General features: G+C 39.2%; 1 protein-coding gene across 4 annotated transcripts in view; it reads right to left on the reverse strand.

The window, feature by feature from the left end:
- meis2a (Meis homeobox 2a) overlaps window positions 1-18,064 on the reverse strand; it is a 71,918-nt gene that overhangs the window by 37,761 nt on the left and 16,093 nt on the right. For all 4 annotated transcript variants that reach the window (XM_088648353.1, XM_088648352.1, XM_088648350.1 and 1 more), the window contains exon 8: window positions 2,562-2,707. In XM_088648353.1, coding sequence (XP_088504479.1) covers window positions 2,562-2,707 — 146 coding nt within the window. The remainder of the gene's footprint in view (window positions 1-2,561; window positions 2,708-18,064) is intronic.

Below are 18,064 nucleotides of genomic sequence, written 5' to 3' on the forward strand. Positions count from 1 at the left end.
CCGGGTGTTTGAAAAAATACAACCAGAGTTCTTTTATTTCTCCCCAGTTAATGAATGCATGAATGCCAGAATGCAGCAATAGGCCATTCAAGGGCCAAAGTCCCCTAGCATTCCCCCTGCACGAACACATCCTGAAATGGAAAATACATTTGCCTAACAAATTAAAATAAAAGAGATGGGTGGGGGGGTGGGGGTAGAGGGGGGATAATTCAATTAGTCCCCTTTTACTCCAAAAAATATAAAGGTAGGTTTAAAGGAAGGGATTATTGCTTGTACAAGAACGGGCCAGGGTTTTCACAAAAGGGACGAATAAAGATTTGAGACAACATCAGGAGAAATAATAAAAGGGGAAAAGAGGTCTTGAAGCTTGCATTTCCATGAATAAAAACTGCTTCTAGACAAGTCTATGGGGCTTCATTCTCCATCTTTCTCTCTTTCAATGCAATTTTAAAACAATTCTATAGAAAATAGAGCAAAGGCTCCAAAGCTTTGTGAATCACTTTTTCCCCCCTTTTTAAAAAAAAATCAGGGAGCGCTACAACCCTGAGAGGGCCATACTTACATTCCTTTAGTTGCCAGGAAAGCCGCCTAATGATCCTTCAATAAAGCAAGAAATTTCGACTTGGTAGGAGCCGAGTAAATTAACTAGCAGACGTGTGTGTAAAAAAATAACCACTGTGGTAGGTGGCTTCGCCTGTACTTGTACACTGGGATTTAAAAAAAAAAGAAACGACTTGCCCACCAGCCTTCAGCTTGCTGCAGAACAGAAAGAAAAAAACTCCCAGCAGTTTCTCTCTCTCACACTCACTCAACTTCCAAATTAAAAACATTTTACAGGTTGCTAAATCTCCAGCTGAGGTGATGTAGCAAAGAACAGCTGTGAAGTAATTTTGATAATGATGAGAATAATAAGCGCATGGCAAGGTTCAGGGCTTTGCTGTTGCAGCTTCAGTGCTCCTGAATAGATAAAAGTGATTAAATACTCCTGATTATCCCTGACCAATATGTAATGGATTTACAGCCCTTTCAATTAGTCAGTATTTGCTTAGGACTCATTATTTTGTCTTTGGTTAGGTAATCAGCCTTGGGACCCCTGTTCCATCTAAGTCCTCTGGGCAAAGTGGGCACATGGAGCACCTGACCTTCTTAAGGGTCTAAGCTGCAGCCCAGGGCTAACCTCGGCACTCTCCCCTCCCCCATATCTGCAGCTCCGGAGGAGTCACTCCGCATTCTGACCTCACAACCACAATCAATACACCTTTGCTAGTTAATAATGTCCTTACATCAAAAGTGGCAGTCGGGAAAAATCTGTCCATTGCCACCTGCTTGCTTGTTTTACCACGCCACTTCAATGGGTATTGACACCACTGAGTCACTTCACATGCAGTCCCTCACTGCCACACTGCCAGAGCACACATATTCAAGAGAGAACCTCCCTACTCACACCCCTCTGCCTCAAACCAGGAGACTGTAACTAACTTTCTGCAGCCTGTAAATATTTCATCAGATGAACAATTTTATTCGTGTTACTGAGTTGTATGTATAATCACCAAAAGCTATTCTGACTAAATGTTCAGCACAGGGAGAACACAAGCGCACAGTTTATTCTATACTGAGTAGTTTCAAACTTCCCCACTAATGGGGAATGTTATTTTGCAGTTCAGCAAGCTATGTGTTGGAATGTTGTGATTATTAACACTGAAGAATTCACCAAGGAACACATTTAGTACAGGGCAACAAAGGAATGTTATTTAATGTGATGAAACCAGAGAGCTTCACATGATCCCACGATGCAGTATACTGTACCTCTTCTATCAAATTATTATTCGATGGCAATTATATACAACTAAACAGGGGTGCATGTTTTTTTCTAGAGTAACAGCCACAAGCTCGCAGAGTAGGGGAAAATGTTTTTTTTACCTTCGCACAATGAAAAACACTTGATAAAAAACCCATCACTGTCTACAGAAACCATGCACATAAAAAACAACTCCAGAATGAACGCTGCAAAAAAAAGTGCCACTCTCTCCTCAAAGATAATCTCCAGTATTGAAGTGGTCTAACTTTTAAGATTATTTGCTTAACGAATGGCAAAAATGCTATTCTAATCTCTGTGGTACATAAAGTATAAACTGAAACATAAACATCTGGCTTTTTGATAGAACTATGTGCATACATCAGGAGATGTCATGCTTTTGTATTTAAACATTCATGAAAAACAAATTATAATAATAATATATACAAAGCGAACATTGGTGTGATTGTTTAAAGGGCATCATAATCAAGTTTGCTTTGCAAACGCAAATGACTGATCATTTCTGGAGTTCAGAGGTGTTGCAGGATTACGCAGCAATTTCATGTTAATCCCAGCTACTGATTTTAACATGAAACAAACATCCAGCTAACCAAAGAAATAAATGAAAAATGCAGATTCAGTTATTCCGTTTCACAGTAGGTATGGCAAACACAAGGGTCCTAAGATGAAGTAGGCAAAATACAGTTTTGTGCATGAGGCCGCTGTACAAGGCAATAAATTTAAAAATAAGCATCATTCCACTCACTGTGAGATGTTGGAATAGCCACGCTCTCATGATATTTGTTGCTACTTTTGGGAAAATTCCCCTTTTTTTCTGTCGTTTTTTGTCCTTGTCGGGATCGTCATCGTCACCTGTGCCAGGTGAGGCCACGCTGTTATCTAAACCATCACCTGAAACATACAAGAGAAGAGAGAAACAAAAGGATAAGGAAGGGCAAAACTCCAGGTATTCCTAATCAAAGCTCACTAAAAAAAGTTTTCTTGAAAACAACACGGTTGTAAAAGACACACTATGTACAATTATTGGTAAGAAAAATAAGCATGAAAAAACAGGAAGACAATCATTCTCCAAGTACGGTATTAATTCAATCAGAAATCATGCACAATGCTAAATAGTTTTCTTATTAGAATTTTATAAGAAGAAAAAATATATTTTTGTGAAGACATTTTAAAAAGCACATTCACACACATAGCAAATTCACACACATATTCTGAATAATTAATAATAAACTGAGCTGAGAAAAAAAGTGTCCAAGGACAAATACTGAGGTGGCACTGCGTTACAGTGTGATGCACATAATGGACTAGAGCACACCTCAACCCCTCCCCTTTCGACTGCACGATTTGCATGACAGGACAACTTTGGCTTCCGCTACATTAACGTCCATCATCATTTTGCTTAAAGAAGAAACCAGTGCATATCAAGGCAGGTTGCTCACTTTAAACCGAAGTTTCCATCCCCAGCTCTCTCTTCTTCTGTGCTTTCACTGGCATTAATTGTGCATTAGCAAAAATGATTTACTTTTAACAGTCATAGTTATTTTTTCTTACCCTCAGGCGAAAATGCCTTGAAAGCCTTCCTTGAGGGCATCTAAATTATGTATCTGAAAAACTCCTCCACTAAGGCATTGCGGGACCCCGACTTTCTTAAAATTCATACTTGCATGTCTTCCTGTTTTTGGGGAGGCATCAATCATGAGCACCTATACAAGCCATATTCGCGCATAAATATTTGAACTAATAACATTAAAAAGGGGGAAGAAGAAAGATCCGACTGGTGGCGTAATCAAATGCAAAATAAATGAAGAATACAAGGACAGAGTAGGGTCTCTCTCTCCTTCTCTCCTTTTTTTTCTAGTTATTTTTCTCTTCTTTCCCTGCGCTGTGTTTTCCTTACACATCATTAGCCCAGAGCCACACGAAAGAGGAAAACAGAGAAGTGCAGAGTTTGTGCTCCCTGCTGATGTTTAAGAAGCTGGGGTCCTGGGAGGACATCTGGGAATTGGGTAGAGACTGTGAGTTTTGTAATTTAAGAATAGACATTCATTAGCAGCAAATGCCATAAATCCCACGCTAAGTAAAATCCTTGTTCAGGAAAGCCTAAAACAATAAACTCTGGACTTGATGTAGCCAGAGCTGGACACAGAGTAGCTTCCTGACAACTGCAACAGGGCACCACTTGCTAATTCAACTATTTTTTTAAACTTGAACAACAATAGTAATCACAGCAAGACCAGAATAGCTACAAAGTGGACTGTTTTCTAGCTAATAAAGTTTTTATTTTGGCATCACAGGTCTTTCCCCTTTCTCTTGCCACCCACCTCTTTAGACCACAGAAACTGCAAAGCCACAGCAAAAAGCTGGCAGATTAATTTTATTGATGTTTCCATTTTCACTGCAACACGATCCCGTCCCGCACAAGGAAGAGTCAACCCTTCAGTATTTACAGACTGACATGTCACTTCATTATACTGCTGCCCGGCCTCCCCTAAAGCCGAAAGGGCTTCCTTTCCATCTAAGTAAGCAGAAGCAACAAAACTCTACAACCGTCTTCTCGCCTTTCTTCACTGCACACACACATACATATGCACACAGATACATGGGAAAAGAAAAAATATGAAGGCAAGCCAAAGAGGTGGAAATAATCATAAAAATGATGCTGGATCAGAAGGAAAAGGGGGGGGGGGAATTTGCACAACCTCATTACATCTGAAGAGTGCTGGTGATTTACACCCACCCCCATTCCTTTCTTATGTGCCAAAGAAGGAGTGCTGCAGGGCAAATGGTCCCAAACACTAATGGCTTTTGACTGTTCCTTGGCAACTCTGGCATTTTAACCTGTGTGGATGTGCGCTCCAAAAAAACAGAAACTGGAAATGTCTCATCATCTGTCCATGTGACACAGATGGAGAGTGGCTATTACGAGCCGGGCAAAGGGCCGCAGGGATGCGAGGTGCTATAGTGTAGCCCCAGGCAGTTTTGGAAAAGCAGTGCCCTCAGAGATGGGAAAAAAAAACCCTCTACTTAGAGCGCTTGCAATGAAAGTATGTGTGTGTTTTTGTATGCAAGGGATGGGAAAAGAATAGGGATCAAATATGATCCTATGGTATGAAAGCTCAAGCTAAAATTAAAAGTTGGACAAAAAATTAGACAACCTCCCATTAAGAGCTTTTCAACATTTCCCCATGTACAAATTTGTGTTCTGAAGGGCACCCAGGAAATTATTCAGGAAATTACTTAGTTATTATTTTACTTGCATTATGTGTGTATATGCATAATAGAAATGCATGAAATGAGTGTGTTACAGTGTGTTAAAAAGTAAACTACTTTTCAATATTTGTTTCCTACAAACTACAGGAGTACAGAATTTGCATAAAGTTCATGCTCTCTTGTTAACACACACTTTGAGACCTCAGAATAAACTTACAGGTAAAAAAGGCACATTAGAGCAATTGAAAGCTCCGCTCCTTTTAGCAAAGCTTTGACTTGGGCTCCTCAGGAATTAATACTAATACTTTGATACGCCTCTGAGTGGCAGCACATTATACCACTGTTTGAATGGTGTTCCAGAGAGAAAAAAACAGAGACCACAGTGACCACATTGCTGCTGGACTACTGTAGGGAAATAGAAAAACTCTCTCCACATTAACACCTGTCAGTAATGTACTGCAGGCAAACAGTAACAATAATAATAGCACAGGAGAATAAATCCGGATGTTTAGTACTTATAGCGCCTAACATGTATGAGAAGTGTTTTTATTTTTAATTTTGTAACACTTTCAGAGAAAGCATTTTGAGAAAAAAACATATTGCTACGTATCCCTTTGTTTACAATCATTAGAAGCCAGATGCAAATGGCAGAAATAACCTGCACAAGAAACCAATGCGTGATTTGTCCTATTACATGTTCAGAATAAGACTTGTTTTATTATATTGAGCCATTAGCAATTCATTGAAGAAACCACTGTACGAGAATAACATTTATATAACTAAAATTTTAGGAAGATGAAGCTATTTTCTTCTGCTGCTCATTTTTGTAGATTCAAAATCATGCACCACCACGTCAAGCTTCAGCGTCTGGCTTAAAAGACCATTTTTTTTCCATGCTGCTTTTCATTGTTGTTCATCTTGTTGTTGCAGGGTAATCAGGCTTGTAAATAAAAGTAGCACTCTTTTTTTTTATTTTGACCTACGGAACCAATACTTAAAATGACTAATTACAGCAGTTTCTCTCACCCCCTGCCGGGTTGCACTGCTCAGGCATGTTAAAATGAAATTCTGTATCATTTTGAGGTGACCGAGGGCACGGCCTACTGTGCTGGAGCTCTCTTGTTTAACAGCTGCACTTCTTTTCTGGAAGTGCAACATGGAGTCGGCGTGGGCTTTGGCAACATTAAAGGGGAGGGGGGGTTGGAGGGTGGGTTGGGGGTAACAGTGACCCGGGACACCTTCTTCGCCCTCAGAGGCAGCGCAGAAAGAAAACAACCCCGCCGCCTTCTTACCTTGGGCTTCCCTGGGCCCTCAACACCCTCCCCCCAGGGTCCGGCAAGAAAGGAGAGAAAAGAAGGGATTTTATGCTCCTTTCTCCTCGACTTTTCAGGCGGCATAAGCGGCATTTAGCACATTCAGCCCCCAAATGGCTCCAAATGCTGGAAGCGGTGGGGCACCCCCCTTTGTTAGCCTCCCTCTATTTACACAGGATTTACGCAGGCCCTCTCCAGTAAAGAGACCACATGTTCCTGACAGAAAGAGCTTCCAGTCACACCCTAGCAGGCAGCAGGACTGCCAGCCACTGGAGTTTCACGCTGACCCACAGGATTAGAGGATTCAGCTACAACGAGACGGCAACAATATGCTAACTAAGCGCTTTTTTAACAGAAAACAATAATAAGGATTCCATTTGCTTCCCATGTAAACCCGAAACGTACGTTCCAACTTGTAGATGGAGCTGGGGCTTTCCATGCTAAATACTCTGGAATCTGCAAAGATTTTTAATGAAGGACCAACTTTGGCAGAAAAGCAAAAACAATGTACTTGTTCAGTGAAAATAATTCAGGTCGTTTATCAAGCCTCTGCTCATCAGCAGTATACTGTACAGCAGGTTTAAAACCTTGGGCGTAGGGAATCTCATGAATAACAATGTAAGAAATATGCTGCAATGTACTTTGCCTGATGTTTTTTTATTGCAATTGTTTCCTGAACAGGGCCAGAACACGACCACCCCACAAACCTTAATACAAAATTATTAAATTATTTTAAAAAAAGACCTGATTAAACGCCATTTTTTCCAGAATGGCTCCTGACTAAAGGATTTTGATACCAGAAGTCTTTAACCCTTCTTATACCTATTCTTCAACCTAAATATCAACTGCTAAAGTAGTTGCAGTTTCCTTGCATTGGCCTGCTGCTTTCAGGTGTGACTGAAAAGTTTACTTTTAAACTAAGGGGATTTAACACTCGAAAGACTGGATTTCATTTCTGTCATATCTGTATTGTGGTTTTGGATGACATGTACCCATAAATTTCTAGAAATAAAAAAAGATATACAGTTTGCAGTTGAGTCATTTTTTTCTGTCTACCACTCCTATCTTGTTAAATTACTTTATAATTGAACTCATCCATATTATTGAGTGCCTTTTAAAAGCCCCGTTCTGTGCTTTAGAAAGCACAGTCTCAACCATAGTCTTAAATTAACTGAAAAAGGTATAATTAGATGCCTTGCCTGCTAAGCCTAGTGTTAAGCATCTAGCACATGGGAAGACAGCTCTCACTTCAACCCCACCCCCTCCTCCCTTTTCCCTCCCTCCCTTAGAGCAGCTATCTTTCTGACATCCTAGGAATGCTAGAGATAACTATCCTCTCTCCAGTGATGCAGAGAATCAGAACAGAAGCGAGCACTGACACTCCAGAGTAGGTTTTTAAACTTAGGAGGGTGCCTTGTTTTAAAGGCCAAGCAGCCTTACCTTTTAACCCAAAAATAAAACAAGCACAGAAGTTCACAAAAGGACTGTGGAGAAAGAAAACAAGCCAGGGGGCGTGGAGCAAGCCTTAAATGCCTTGTGATAATCATCTGCCAATAATCCCGATGTTTGAGAAGGCCTTGCTATGTATATTATCAAAGGCTTTGGGCAGAAAATTACAAGTGTAATTAACCTGCTACCTGTAACAACAATTACCTCATTACATCATAAATAGTGCCTCTGAGAGGCCTACAATAGCTGCTCCTGGTCCCCATTTATTGAACAGCCCAAGTAATGGAACATTTTCTCTCAATCCAATAATATTTTTTAATCATTCCATGCTGATGATTTTACAACTCACAAATGCAGGAAGTGGGTTTTTTCCTTCTGACCAAAGCTATCATGAGTACTTAATTATGGCCACTGAATTCTGGCCAGAGTTTGCCAGATATATACTGTAACTATATATAATTTATTTTTTTAGTTTAGAAAAATGTGGGATTTTAAAATAAAAAGTGGACAAAAACACATTGTTTGATGTATTAAATATTCACAACAATAGTCTATATGTGAAGAGGTGCTTATTGAATACAATTTTTACAAAGTCTTGCAAATTACTATACTTTTACCTGGGTTTGAAATTAAAGCAGGCATACTTAATTCGAATTATTTGTGTTTCTTAACAAAATCAAAAGAGTTAAAAGCATACATGTGTTTGCATTAGACAAACAATTTAGTCACTACTTCTATGGTAATACTGTAAATCAAATTTTCGGAGAAATTGTATGATAAAAAATGCAATATTTTTCTGTCCTTTCCCAAAAATGTAGTTTTTTTTTTGTCTGCTGCTTGCTTTCTTTTCTGTCCTAGATGATCCCTTTACAATTTTGGAAATTGTTAGTTGCCTCCTAAAAACCTCCTTTAACACAGAGGCACATGCTAAATGTTACTGTTACTGTGCGTGTGACCAGAAGCCAGCAGTAGGTGGAGATATGAAATAGAACCTGCGTACTTATAGCCTTACAATAACAGATAGGGTGGGAGCATTGAAAGCTTAAACATTTTTCCCCAACCACACTGTAACCTCATTTAATCCATGCATCACTAGCTTGCTGTGACTGGGTTTCACAATGATGTTTTTTTTTTAGTGTTTAAGAAAAAAAAACAGTTTGATAGCAAATAACTATGTCTTACAAGAGAAGGTGGAGCTATAAAGAGAAAAGAGAGACATGAAAAGCAGAACCGTCACTGATATTGAAATCCAATTCACATGAATGGAAAGGCTAAATTACAGAGGATGGGAGAGCTGTCTCCCTTTTTTTTATAAAAAGCATCACGATGCCCATGACTGCCCCTACCCTATGTGACAGGGATCAGTGGCTAATGAAGAGTCCTGGGTCTAGACCAAAGATTTCACACTTTGTGATTCTCTGACAACTCCACCCCATTCCCCTTCTGGGGAGTGAATAGTCTTCCCAATCCTAAATAAAATTACACTAATTGGTCCCAGAGGTTATCTAGGTGCATTGGATCTCTTAAAGATAGTGTTATTGCATTCCCCCCCCTCCCCAGATGACTTTAACCAACCCTTCAGTGCCGCCCCAACCACAATAGATCTTTTTTTTACAGCGATCTCTCTAACTGACATCAGATATCTGTCGTGCACTTTGATAACTTTATTACCATCGGAAATAAATTACATCCGTGGCTCTCCAGTGTTGGTAACTAAAACTCATTCTTTAGGTGTTGCTTTTCTAATTAGATAGAATGAGCCTGAGGAAGGAAAACTGGGTCATGTTAAATTAATTGGAATGAGCATGAAAATTAGCAGAGCAAACTGCATCAATTTTCTAAAAGGGTCCTCCTTCATGTTAAGAATTAAATTTAAAAAGAAAAAAAGAAAGTGGTGCATCATGCAGCATTGTCTGCTATCGGCAATATGGCATTATTAAAACCCTCGTAAAGAAATCAAAGGGTTTTTTAAAAGATATGCCGTGGCTGAAAGTGTCTACAGTGAAGAAGTCAATGTTTTCCACATAACGTTATTTCTGAAAAGGGAAACTCGAGCTTTATGAGCTGGAGCTAGCTGTATTCAGTGGTGATTTTCTACCCCCAATTTAACTTAAAATTACAACAAACAGATCTTATTTATTTTTAATTTGATCAGGACCAATACGTGACACCTTGCAATTATTAAAACTGCCTCTGTTTTACTCTGTGGACGCTGGCACAAAATAAGCCTAATAAATGAGTGATTTTTCTACCAGTGCCATTGGAGCGGAGAAAGAAAATGAATTAAAAGGTTTAGAAATCAACAAGTCAACCATCAGATTGTAGCCTCTGCTCAGCATATTCTCATCAACCCCTGCCATGAAGTTTTCAAAAATGTCCCGAAGGCAAGGAACAAAGCGAGCAGAACTGATTACAGCCACACTCACTGCTTTGCTGTCTAAACTCTGTTTGGCTTCCTAATGAGCTCACTAAAAACCTAATTCATCTCCCATAACCCTTCTCAACCCTCCTTGAAATTCACCATTATGGAAATTACGGATGAAACATTTACAGACTGTGTTCAAATTACTGCTTCTTCAACAAGCAGGTCTCTGACCCCACAGTGGCCACAATAGAAGTATGTCCGGTATGAAAACCAACTCTGCTCAAAACCAGCAGGACAGTTAAGACCTGCTCTCCTGGTGCCAATGATTTCCACATTAATGCTTTCGATCCCCATGAAAGCTGGAATTCGGTGGGAAGCTGGAAGCTCTGGAGACAGCGAGAGAGGACATCAAATGGGAAGTTGTGAATGAAAAGGGTAAGAGTGGGGAGAAATTCAGTTGTACTGGTTGATGACAAACAGCTGAAAAGCAGTCTAATGTGTATTCCCAGCCTGATAGAGAAGGAAACTCCCTCAGTTCCTCATTACATGAAGTCAGAATGATCCTCACGGCACCTAAGCTGTAACTGGGAGATTACCGAATTGATGAATCCTTGGTTTAAAATGCAGCTGTTTTATTCTGCTTTAGTAATTAATTCTTTTTCCAATACCTTATTGATTAAGCGTAGACCCTGATAAAGTTCAAACTGAGAAGAATCCCCCATGGCTTCCACACTTGCTCATGAGAGTCAATGAAAACTTCCTCCTACTCCACCTGCCTCCTCTGTGTGCTGATCCAGTGAACAGCACAGTTTTTTTCTCATAAATTAGTCAAGCCATGTGGGGCTGTGTTAGTTGATCGCGGCTTTTGTCTCCTCTCTTGCTGACTCGCTTTTCTCTATCGCTGTCCTTTGTGCTGTCACACACAAAGTCAGTGAGCAGTTGCCTCTCTCTGTGAGCTTCAACTGCAGTGATGAACGCCTCTTACAAAACTACATTTTATTTTCTTTTTTTTATTCCATACAGCTGCAAGTCCCTGATCAACAGTAAGCACAACATGGTCTCTGGGGACCCAACTAGCAAAGAAATCAGATACTCCTTTACAAGAAAGAAAGCTACTAGTGTCTTGTCAAGACCCCTCACCTATCAGCTCCTTTACAAGTCAATAGTTTTCTGTCTTGTGTCCTCCACCGTGCCATTTCAGACATTAATTATCATTTATAAAAAGGTTGGTTTGAAGTGGAGTGCCTGCATTTTCAGCTCTCGAGGAAGAATTCCACAACCTAGAAACTTGGCGAGAACAATGGCTAAATGCCTATTTCAGCTTGAAAATGTCAGTGGTGCAAGGTTTTGAAGTAAAACTGCGTTGAAAATAACGCATGAAGGAAAGTAAAACATGACTAGAACACAGGCAATATTTAATTCATTTAGAGGACTCCGTTTGCTTCCATTAATGGTGATAGTAGGGTTTGATGAATATCTATTGACTATCTCTGTCCTTCTTAAGATATATTCCGAAACCATTTCATTAGCATCCAAACCTGGTCTTAATTTTGATTTTCAAAGCTTGACTGTTCTTGGCATAAGAAATTGCACTCTCCCTGTAGCCTGTTGGTAAGAGCCCATTAAGACTGTGAAAAATGGTGCTTCGGAGCTGAGGTTCAGATTACTATGACTCTATTATGCTGACCTACTGTAATAGGTGTTCAATTGGATTTCTTGCACATTTTCTTAATGGTAATAAGTTGCCTGACACAAGTTATCATTACCAGGACTCGGAGAAGAAGCCTTAGTGAACCTGAAAGCCAAAAGGGGTAGTAAGTGGCAAATCCGTAAACATACATATGCTGCAAAACACAATGACTTTTTTAAACTTATGCTGCTAATTGGGGCCTTGGTATTTAGAACATTTTTCTCAAGCAAGTAACTCTAGCAACCAACCTTGATATCATATAGATGGAAAAGGCTGTATTTCTAGCAATAAATAATCTACTTCATGGAAGTTTTTTTTTCTCTTCTTTGTAAATTATTATGCAGCCTTAAATTGTAGCCCAGAATAAAGCTCCTTTTTTGATGCAGTTAATTAATTCTACTTCATTCCTCTTAGGTCTTCAAGACTGGCATTTCCTTTTGTTTTATTTTTCCTTAATATTGACTTTTCAATTTTCCCTGAACACCCCATGACCTGGGCAGACCAAATGGGGGAGCTCGTAGCTATTCCCATCCTAAATTTCACTGTAGGACTAAGAAATCAAAGAGAGGTTCCAGCAGAAAATAGGCTACTACGGGAATAAAGAAAGAAAAAAAAAAGAAATCAAATTTTCCTTAGTGCATTAAACAGGCCATGGTGGTAATGTAACACATATCTTTACAAGAGAAAGACAGAACTGCTGCTGCCTCTTCAGCCAAAGGAAGCACGACTAATTTTGCTGTAACAATGGGAAACCAATAGGCGCCCACACAATAGCAGGTGCTTTGAATAGGAGTAACCCTTCCAGCAGGGAGCATCTCTCACCCAAGCTGGGCCTTGTTGCATAACCTTTCATTTTACTGGGGTCCTTTTGACTTCTAAAAGATGAAAATGATCTCATGAGGCAAGAGTTGAAGGAGGCCTCTGGGTAGAAATAAGATCAGTCCTACGCGCTGGACATTTTTTTTTAATAGTTACAGAATTTGTTCTTGTGCACATTTTAAATGTCCTTCAGGCCATGGAGGGGTAGCTGCATTCCCCCACCTTCAGAGCATTCTTTTCGAGGTCAAAAGGTCACTCTTCACAGATGTCTCCAGCAGACACACAGTTGTCTAAAGGTTGCATCCCAGGATGTGTGCATTCACTGTTAACAATGCACTTTTCTCTTTTGGAAGCTAAAAAATGCTTTTTAAACACAAATAAAGAGAGTTTTTATTGCCTATGACTTAACTTGAGTTTCTCAAAACAAAAAGAAAAAAAATCACACTGGGGAACTGTCCAGTGCAAAACAATTCAAGGTTCATCTTATTTTTTTTTATATTCGCTTCTATCTGAATTTCCTGCCATTGTTTTAATCAATGCAGAGCCATTGTTGCCCAATGGCAGCAGGAAAGATGCTTTTAAACTTTTACAAGAGCTAGTGCTCACTCAGAGTAAATAAAAACATGTTACTATGGAGCAACTGTCATAAAGACACTGAAAATTCTTGACTAGGCACTGCAGAAACCAAACAAACACCAAACGTGCTTGAACAGAAAGACAGAATTTGCATTAGTTCAATGCTATGCAGCCGTATTCAAAACTAATGGGACAGGACGTAATTTAAAAGCAAACTGAATCATTAAAAAAGTGGGTTTCACATGTGGGGCTTAAGACTCTGTAAACAGGCAAATAACAGATCTGAGTATTCATGAGGAACACAAACTGAGCATTCTCTGCTGGCTTGTTCCTTTTTATCTTTCTTTTGATATGGTGTTTTCTTCCAAAAAGCCCCTTTTTCCACAACTGATAACCTTAGAAATGAATTATCTTAATGCGTGATGAACATTTTGTCACCCAGAGCTGGAAGCAAGTGAGTATTGAGATTCTTGTTTGGCATGTTGATTTGTTTTGTTGTGCATTAACCTTCGCTCTTCAAGAGTGCTCAATGCTTCAGGCTTGTAAATAAGAAATTATCCTTGCTGACTTACACTCATGATACTTCCTTGGGGTAATTAGAAATTATTAGGCAGTTTCCTACAACAACAAGCGCTAATGGTTCTTACTACTGCAAAAGCATATACTTCCTATAGTTCCAGCCCCCTCCCTGAAATAAAAAAGGCTAATCTGATTAAAAAAAACAGATAGCAAAAAAGGGACATGGGACAACTGTTCTTCCCAAAAACATGAGCTTGCTTACAGACTCATTAAAACCCACACCATGCAGTTGGGCTAGAAAATGTGTGCATTATCCTGAATAATGCACCAAACATTTACATAAGCTTAAAATGCACATTTATAAGAAAAACATAAATAAAGTCGAATGTAGCTTCATTATCTTACTCCCACTCTGTTGGATCTTGGCTGCCTATAAAGTAGTACCTGTAGGGTATAGCTACTATATAGCATTCAGAATCCTTTTTACAACCACACCCTCCCCATCAAGACTCAGCTCTACAGCTATAAGATTACATCCAAATAATGTTTGTCTTTTTTTGGTTAAATAGGGGACCTCAGCTACGCAGTGTTTAGATGTAAAGAGGCAGCGAGGATTAGAGGCCTGGAAAGAAACAGCACGAAAAAGTGAAAAGAGAGCAAGGGCTGTCAGACAAACACAAAAGAAACGAGGAAACTTAAAGCTCTGGAGTCAGGGTTAATTCCCAAATAAGCACACCTTAAACGCCACTGCATGAGTGGTTAGGCAGGGTTTAAAGTCACCCTGCAGGTGTGCCTTTGATAGACTTGGCCTTTGTAACCCTTCTCTAAACCATAATGGGGACCTACCAAGACACAAGGTATTTGAAACACTGCCTGTGGCTAACAACCCTTCCACACACACAGACCCGCACACACAAACTCCTAAAAAAACTGGCTAAGAGACTAGGTATATTGGATTATCACTTCTTCGAGGTGACTTCTTAGCTGACCTCAGGTTACCTGCTAAAACAGACCTGTAAATTCCTCCCTAAACCAGTAACTTTAAGCAGTACATTGTTATCCTTAAAAAAATATACAGCAGCAGTAATGGACACGTAACCCTTGGGGAAGGCGGCTGGAATTCCTTTTAGCAACATTACATCAGTTCTCCTGTGTTGTACAAAGTGCCTATGACCAAAGGAGCTACATGTGGTGGCAGTGTACAGCTCAGCCATGAAATCCCACTCCTTTCTGCCAGTGAAATGCTTTTGTGCAGACCAGATAAACAAAGTTGCTTTGCTCAATATAACCCAATCACAATATGATACTTCTTGCTTTAATTATTCTAAATATATTCAAGGAAAATTAAAACTACATCTGCAAAGGACAAAAAAAAGTTCAGTAAATCAAGCTTTCCCTAATGGCACATAGCATACATTCTCCTCAGCTGGCGTAAGAATAATTTTAGTAATTTTTTCCCTATGTCCAATTGAACATTAGTTTGCACATTAGCCTGACCCAGATAATGTGGTTTTCCTGCTTCAGAACAGGCAGCAGTGTGGGCCGTGCACACAACCTGTTCATGATTACAGACCAGAAGGACATTTTGATGGCAAAGACGCCCGAGGAACATCTGAATACTAAAAAATATAAAAGGAAGAAAAATGGAGGGGAGAGAGTGGGGAGGTTAAGGATGACGTTACTGTTGCTGTCTTGCTGGCGAGCATTTCTGATTTTTGTTCATTAATCCGGAGTATTGGGCATGTTACACAGCAAGAATGAGCTGATCATTTTGTTTAATCACCTTTTGGAGGAAGGCCAGATGGTCTGTGTTGAAAGCAGTGCACACTGAGAGATGAACCTCAAAGCACAGCCCCTGAAACAGCTTCTAACACGCCACTAGAGCTTTTCCCGTAAACGGCTGAATGCTGAATCCAGCAAGAATTTGGTCTCGGAGCAGAAAGGGATACATTTGAAAACTATGTGCATTAACTATACTTTTCCCCATAGAATCGGCACTTGGCATGAATAATTTACCCACTGTTATGCTAATGGGATCATGAAAGTATCCCTCCGTATTTTTTTTCCAGAGCAACTATTCTCAGCTTTCAACAATCACCCCGCCCCTTAAAAAAAGCAATAGATCCTGTCGTAGCCCAGGTCTATTAAATACAAAACAACGGACCAGTTTTGAAGATAATAATAATTTGGGTTTTTTTTGCTTAAGTCACATACAAATGGGAAAATCATCATTTCCATTTCTGATTTGATGTAAATGTTTTTCAGTGGTAAGGAAAGCAGAAAATGTACCATTGTGTGACATCTGCTAGGTGAGGTTTAGTTCTCTATGCGGGAGATGACATCAAGCTGTACTAAGCCTAAGGTATATTGCAAGTACACAACGGCACAACAACAATGTGATGGCTTCTAATCCATTGTTAATGCGTCATTCTATTTAAGTACTTTTGTAAGCAATATCAGGGATAGGCTCCTTTTACTGCTAAGCACTCCTACACATCTTCAACCTCACTTTCTTCTACCACTTTCTAATACTGTGTGCAGCAACAGATAACCTATGAATTCTTTTATTTGTTGCAGTTCAGAGCAGTATTCTGAGCCCCCCATCATTACATTGGCAACATTCTGCACTAGGTAGAGCACTGTGTAAAAATTATCAGTTCTGAAACAGCTGGGAAAGATGGCTATGAAACAGCAGGGACCACTGCTGGTTTATTGTTTATCTTTTGTTTATGAGGCAGTATTCAGGTTTAATTACTACTCTAAATTAAACTCTAACAGGCATCAGGAGACATCCCTTCATGTTTACTAAGGGCAAGAGCAAAAATGCAACAAGGTTTCCATCTTCTTCTGGTTTAAGACAGCTCACAACCTGGCAAAAACGGTGCCTAACCCTCGAGTTTTCAAGATGGTATGATTAATATGTTAATTTGAGCACCACCTGATTGTCCCTCAGATATCCCAAAGCAAGACCTTTCCAGTGTTAATCGGTGATCACGCTACAGAAAAAAATTGAATTCTTTAATGAATCAAGCTCATTGAAGCTGGCAGTCCAGCGGTTAACACACACACACTCAGTGAGCTAAGCAGTTACTGGGCCAACTGTCTCAGTATTTCTGGGAATTCTGCCTATTCACAGTACGAGGATTGTTCAATTGCTGTAAAAAGTACAAAATGATTTTTACCTCCCCCCCAAAAAAAGAATGGTAAGGAAGGCCCATTTTGCAATGATCTCACGGCAAAGATGTCAACATCAATTTCTCCTTCATGCATAGCTAATGATCAGGCAAACAAATTCCATACCTCTGCCTTACACCAGTGAAAAATCTTTTTTTCACTGGTGTAAATCTTTTGCAAATTTTTGTATGGATGAGTAAGGAAATCTCAATGCAAATGTATAGGTATATTGGTAACATTTTTTTTAAAAAATGTTGATTTCTAACTTTTTTAAAACTAACAACAGTTACTTGATGATTTTGTTCATTTAACACATTTAACCAAATAACCTAAACTTCGATGTACAATCAAGTATATTTTACAATCTGTTAATTTCTTACATTGTATATAGGTAAAGACATCAGAAAGATTTGAAGAACAAGTGACAGAAATACAAATATATTTTTATCCGGTTGTATGTTCAAGTCAGTACAAAACAAGCATACAACAGATAAGTAAAAATTGAATTATTTTTTTTCTTGTCATCTTGTCATCAATGAGATCAATGCACCACTGAAATATCTTAAAATGCTTTTTTAACCTACTTCTAAAAACATACAGCCTTTAAAGTGGGTAAGAGACTTGTATAGCTATCAGAAAGCTTGTGTTTCTACATATTACATATTGCTTTGGTATTTTCTGAGGGAAACCAAAGAGAAAATGCTGATAAGTTAATAAGTTGTTTTCAGGGAGAAATAACCTGGAGGAGACCAGGTTTTGCCAACATTTTCTTCTATACATTCACTTTGCATCCATTGTCTATATAGTGACACCCCCATAAACTGGTGTCCGCTTGAACAAAATCTGATGTCACCATTAAGATGCCAAGTTTTGAATAATCCTGGGGTACCCTTTAAATATTGTATATTGCATTTTGGAATAATTACATAGTTCATTAAGATCTGCACCCAGTACAAAAACTAACAAAATTATAGAAGACATGGCATACCCATTCTCTTATTTTTCACAACAATAAACTCCTTGCAGGCAATTCTCCTTTCTCTTTTCTACAATGGGGTGACAAAGGAATTAACATTCTATCAGATATTTTTAATGAGCATTATCTTTGCTTATTCAAGCACTTGGAACTGCAA

The sequence above is a fragment of the Lepisosteus platostomus genome, chromosome 10 (genome assembly GCF_059453375.1).
Source record: "Lepisosteus platostomus isolate fLepPlt1 chromosome 10, fLepPlt1.hap1, whole genome shotgun sequence".
Classification (NCBI taxonomy): domain Eukaryota; kingdom Metazoa; phylum Chordata; class Actinopteri; order Semionotiformes; family Lepisosteidae; genus Lepisosteus; species Lepisosteus platostomus.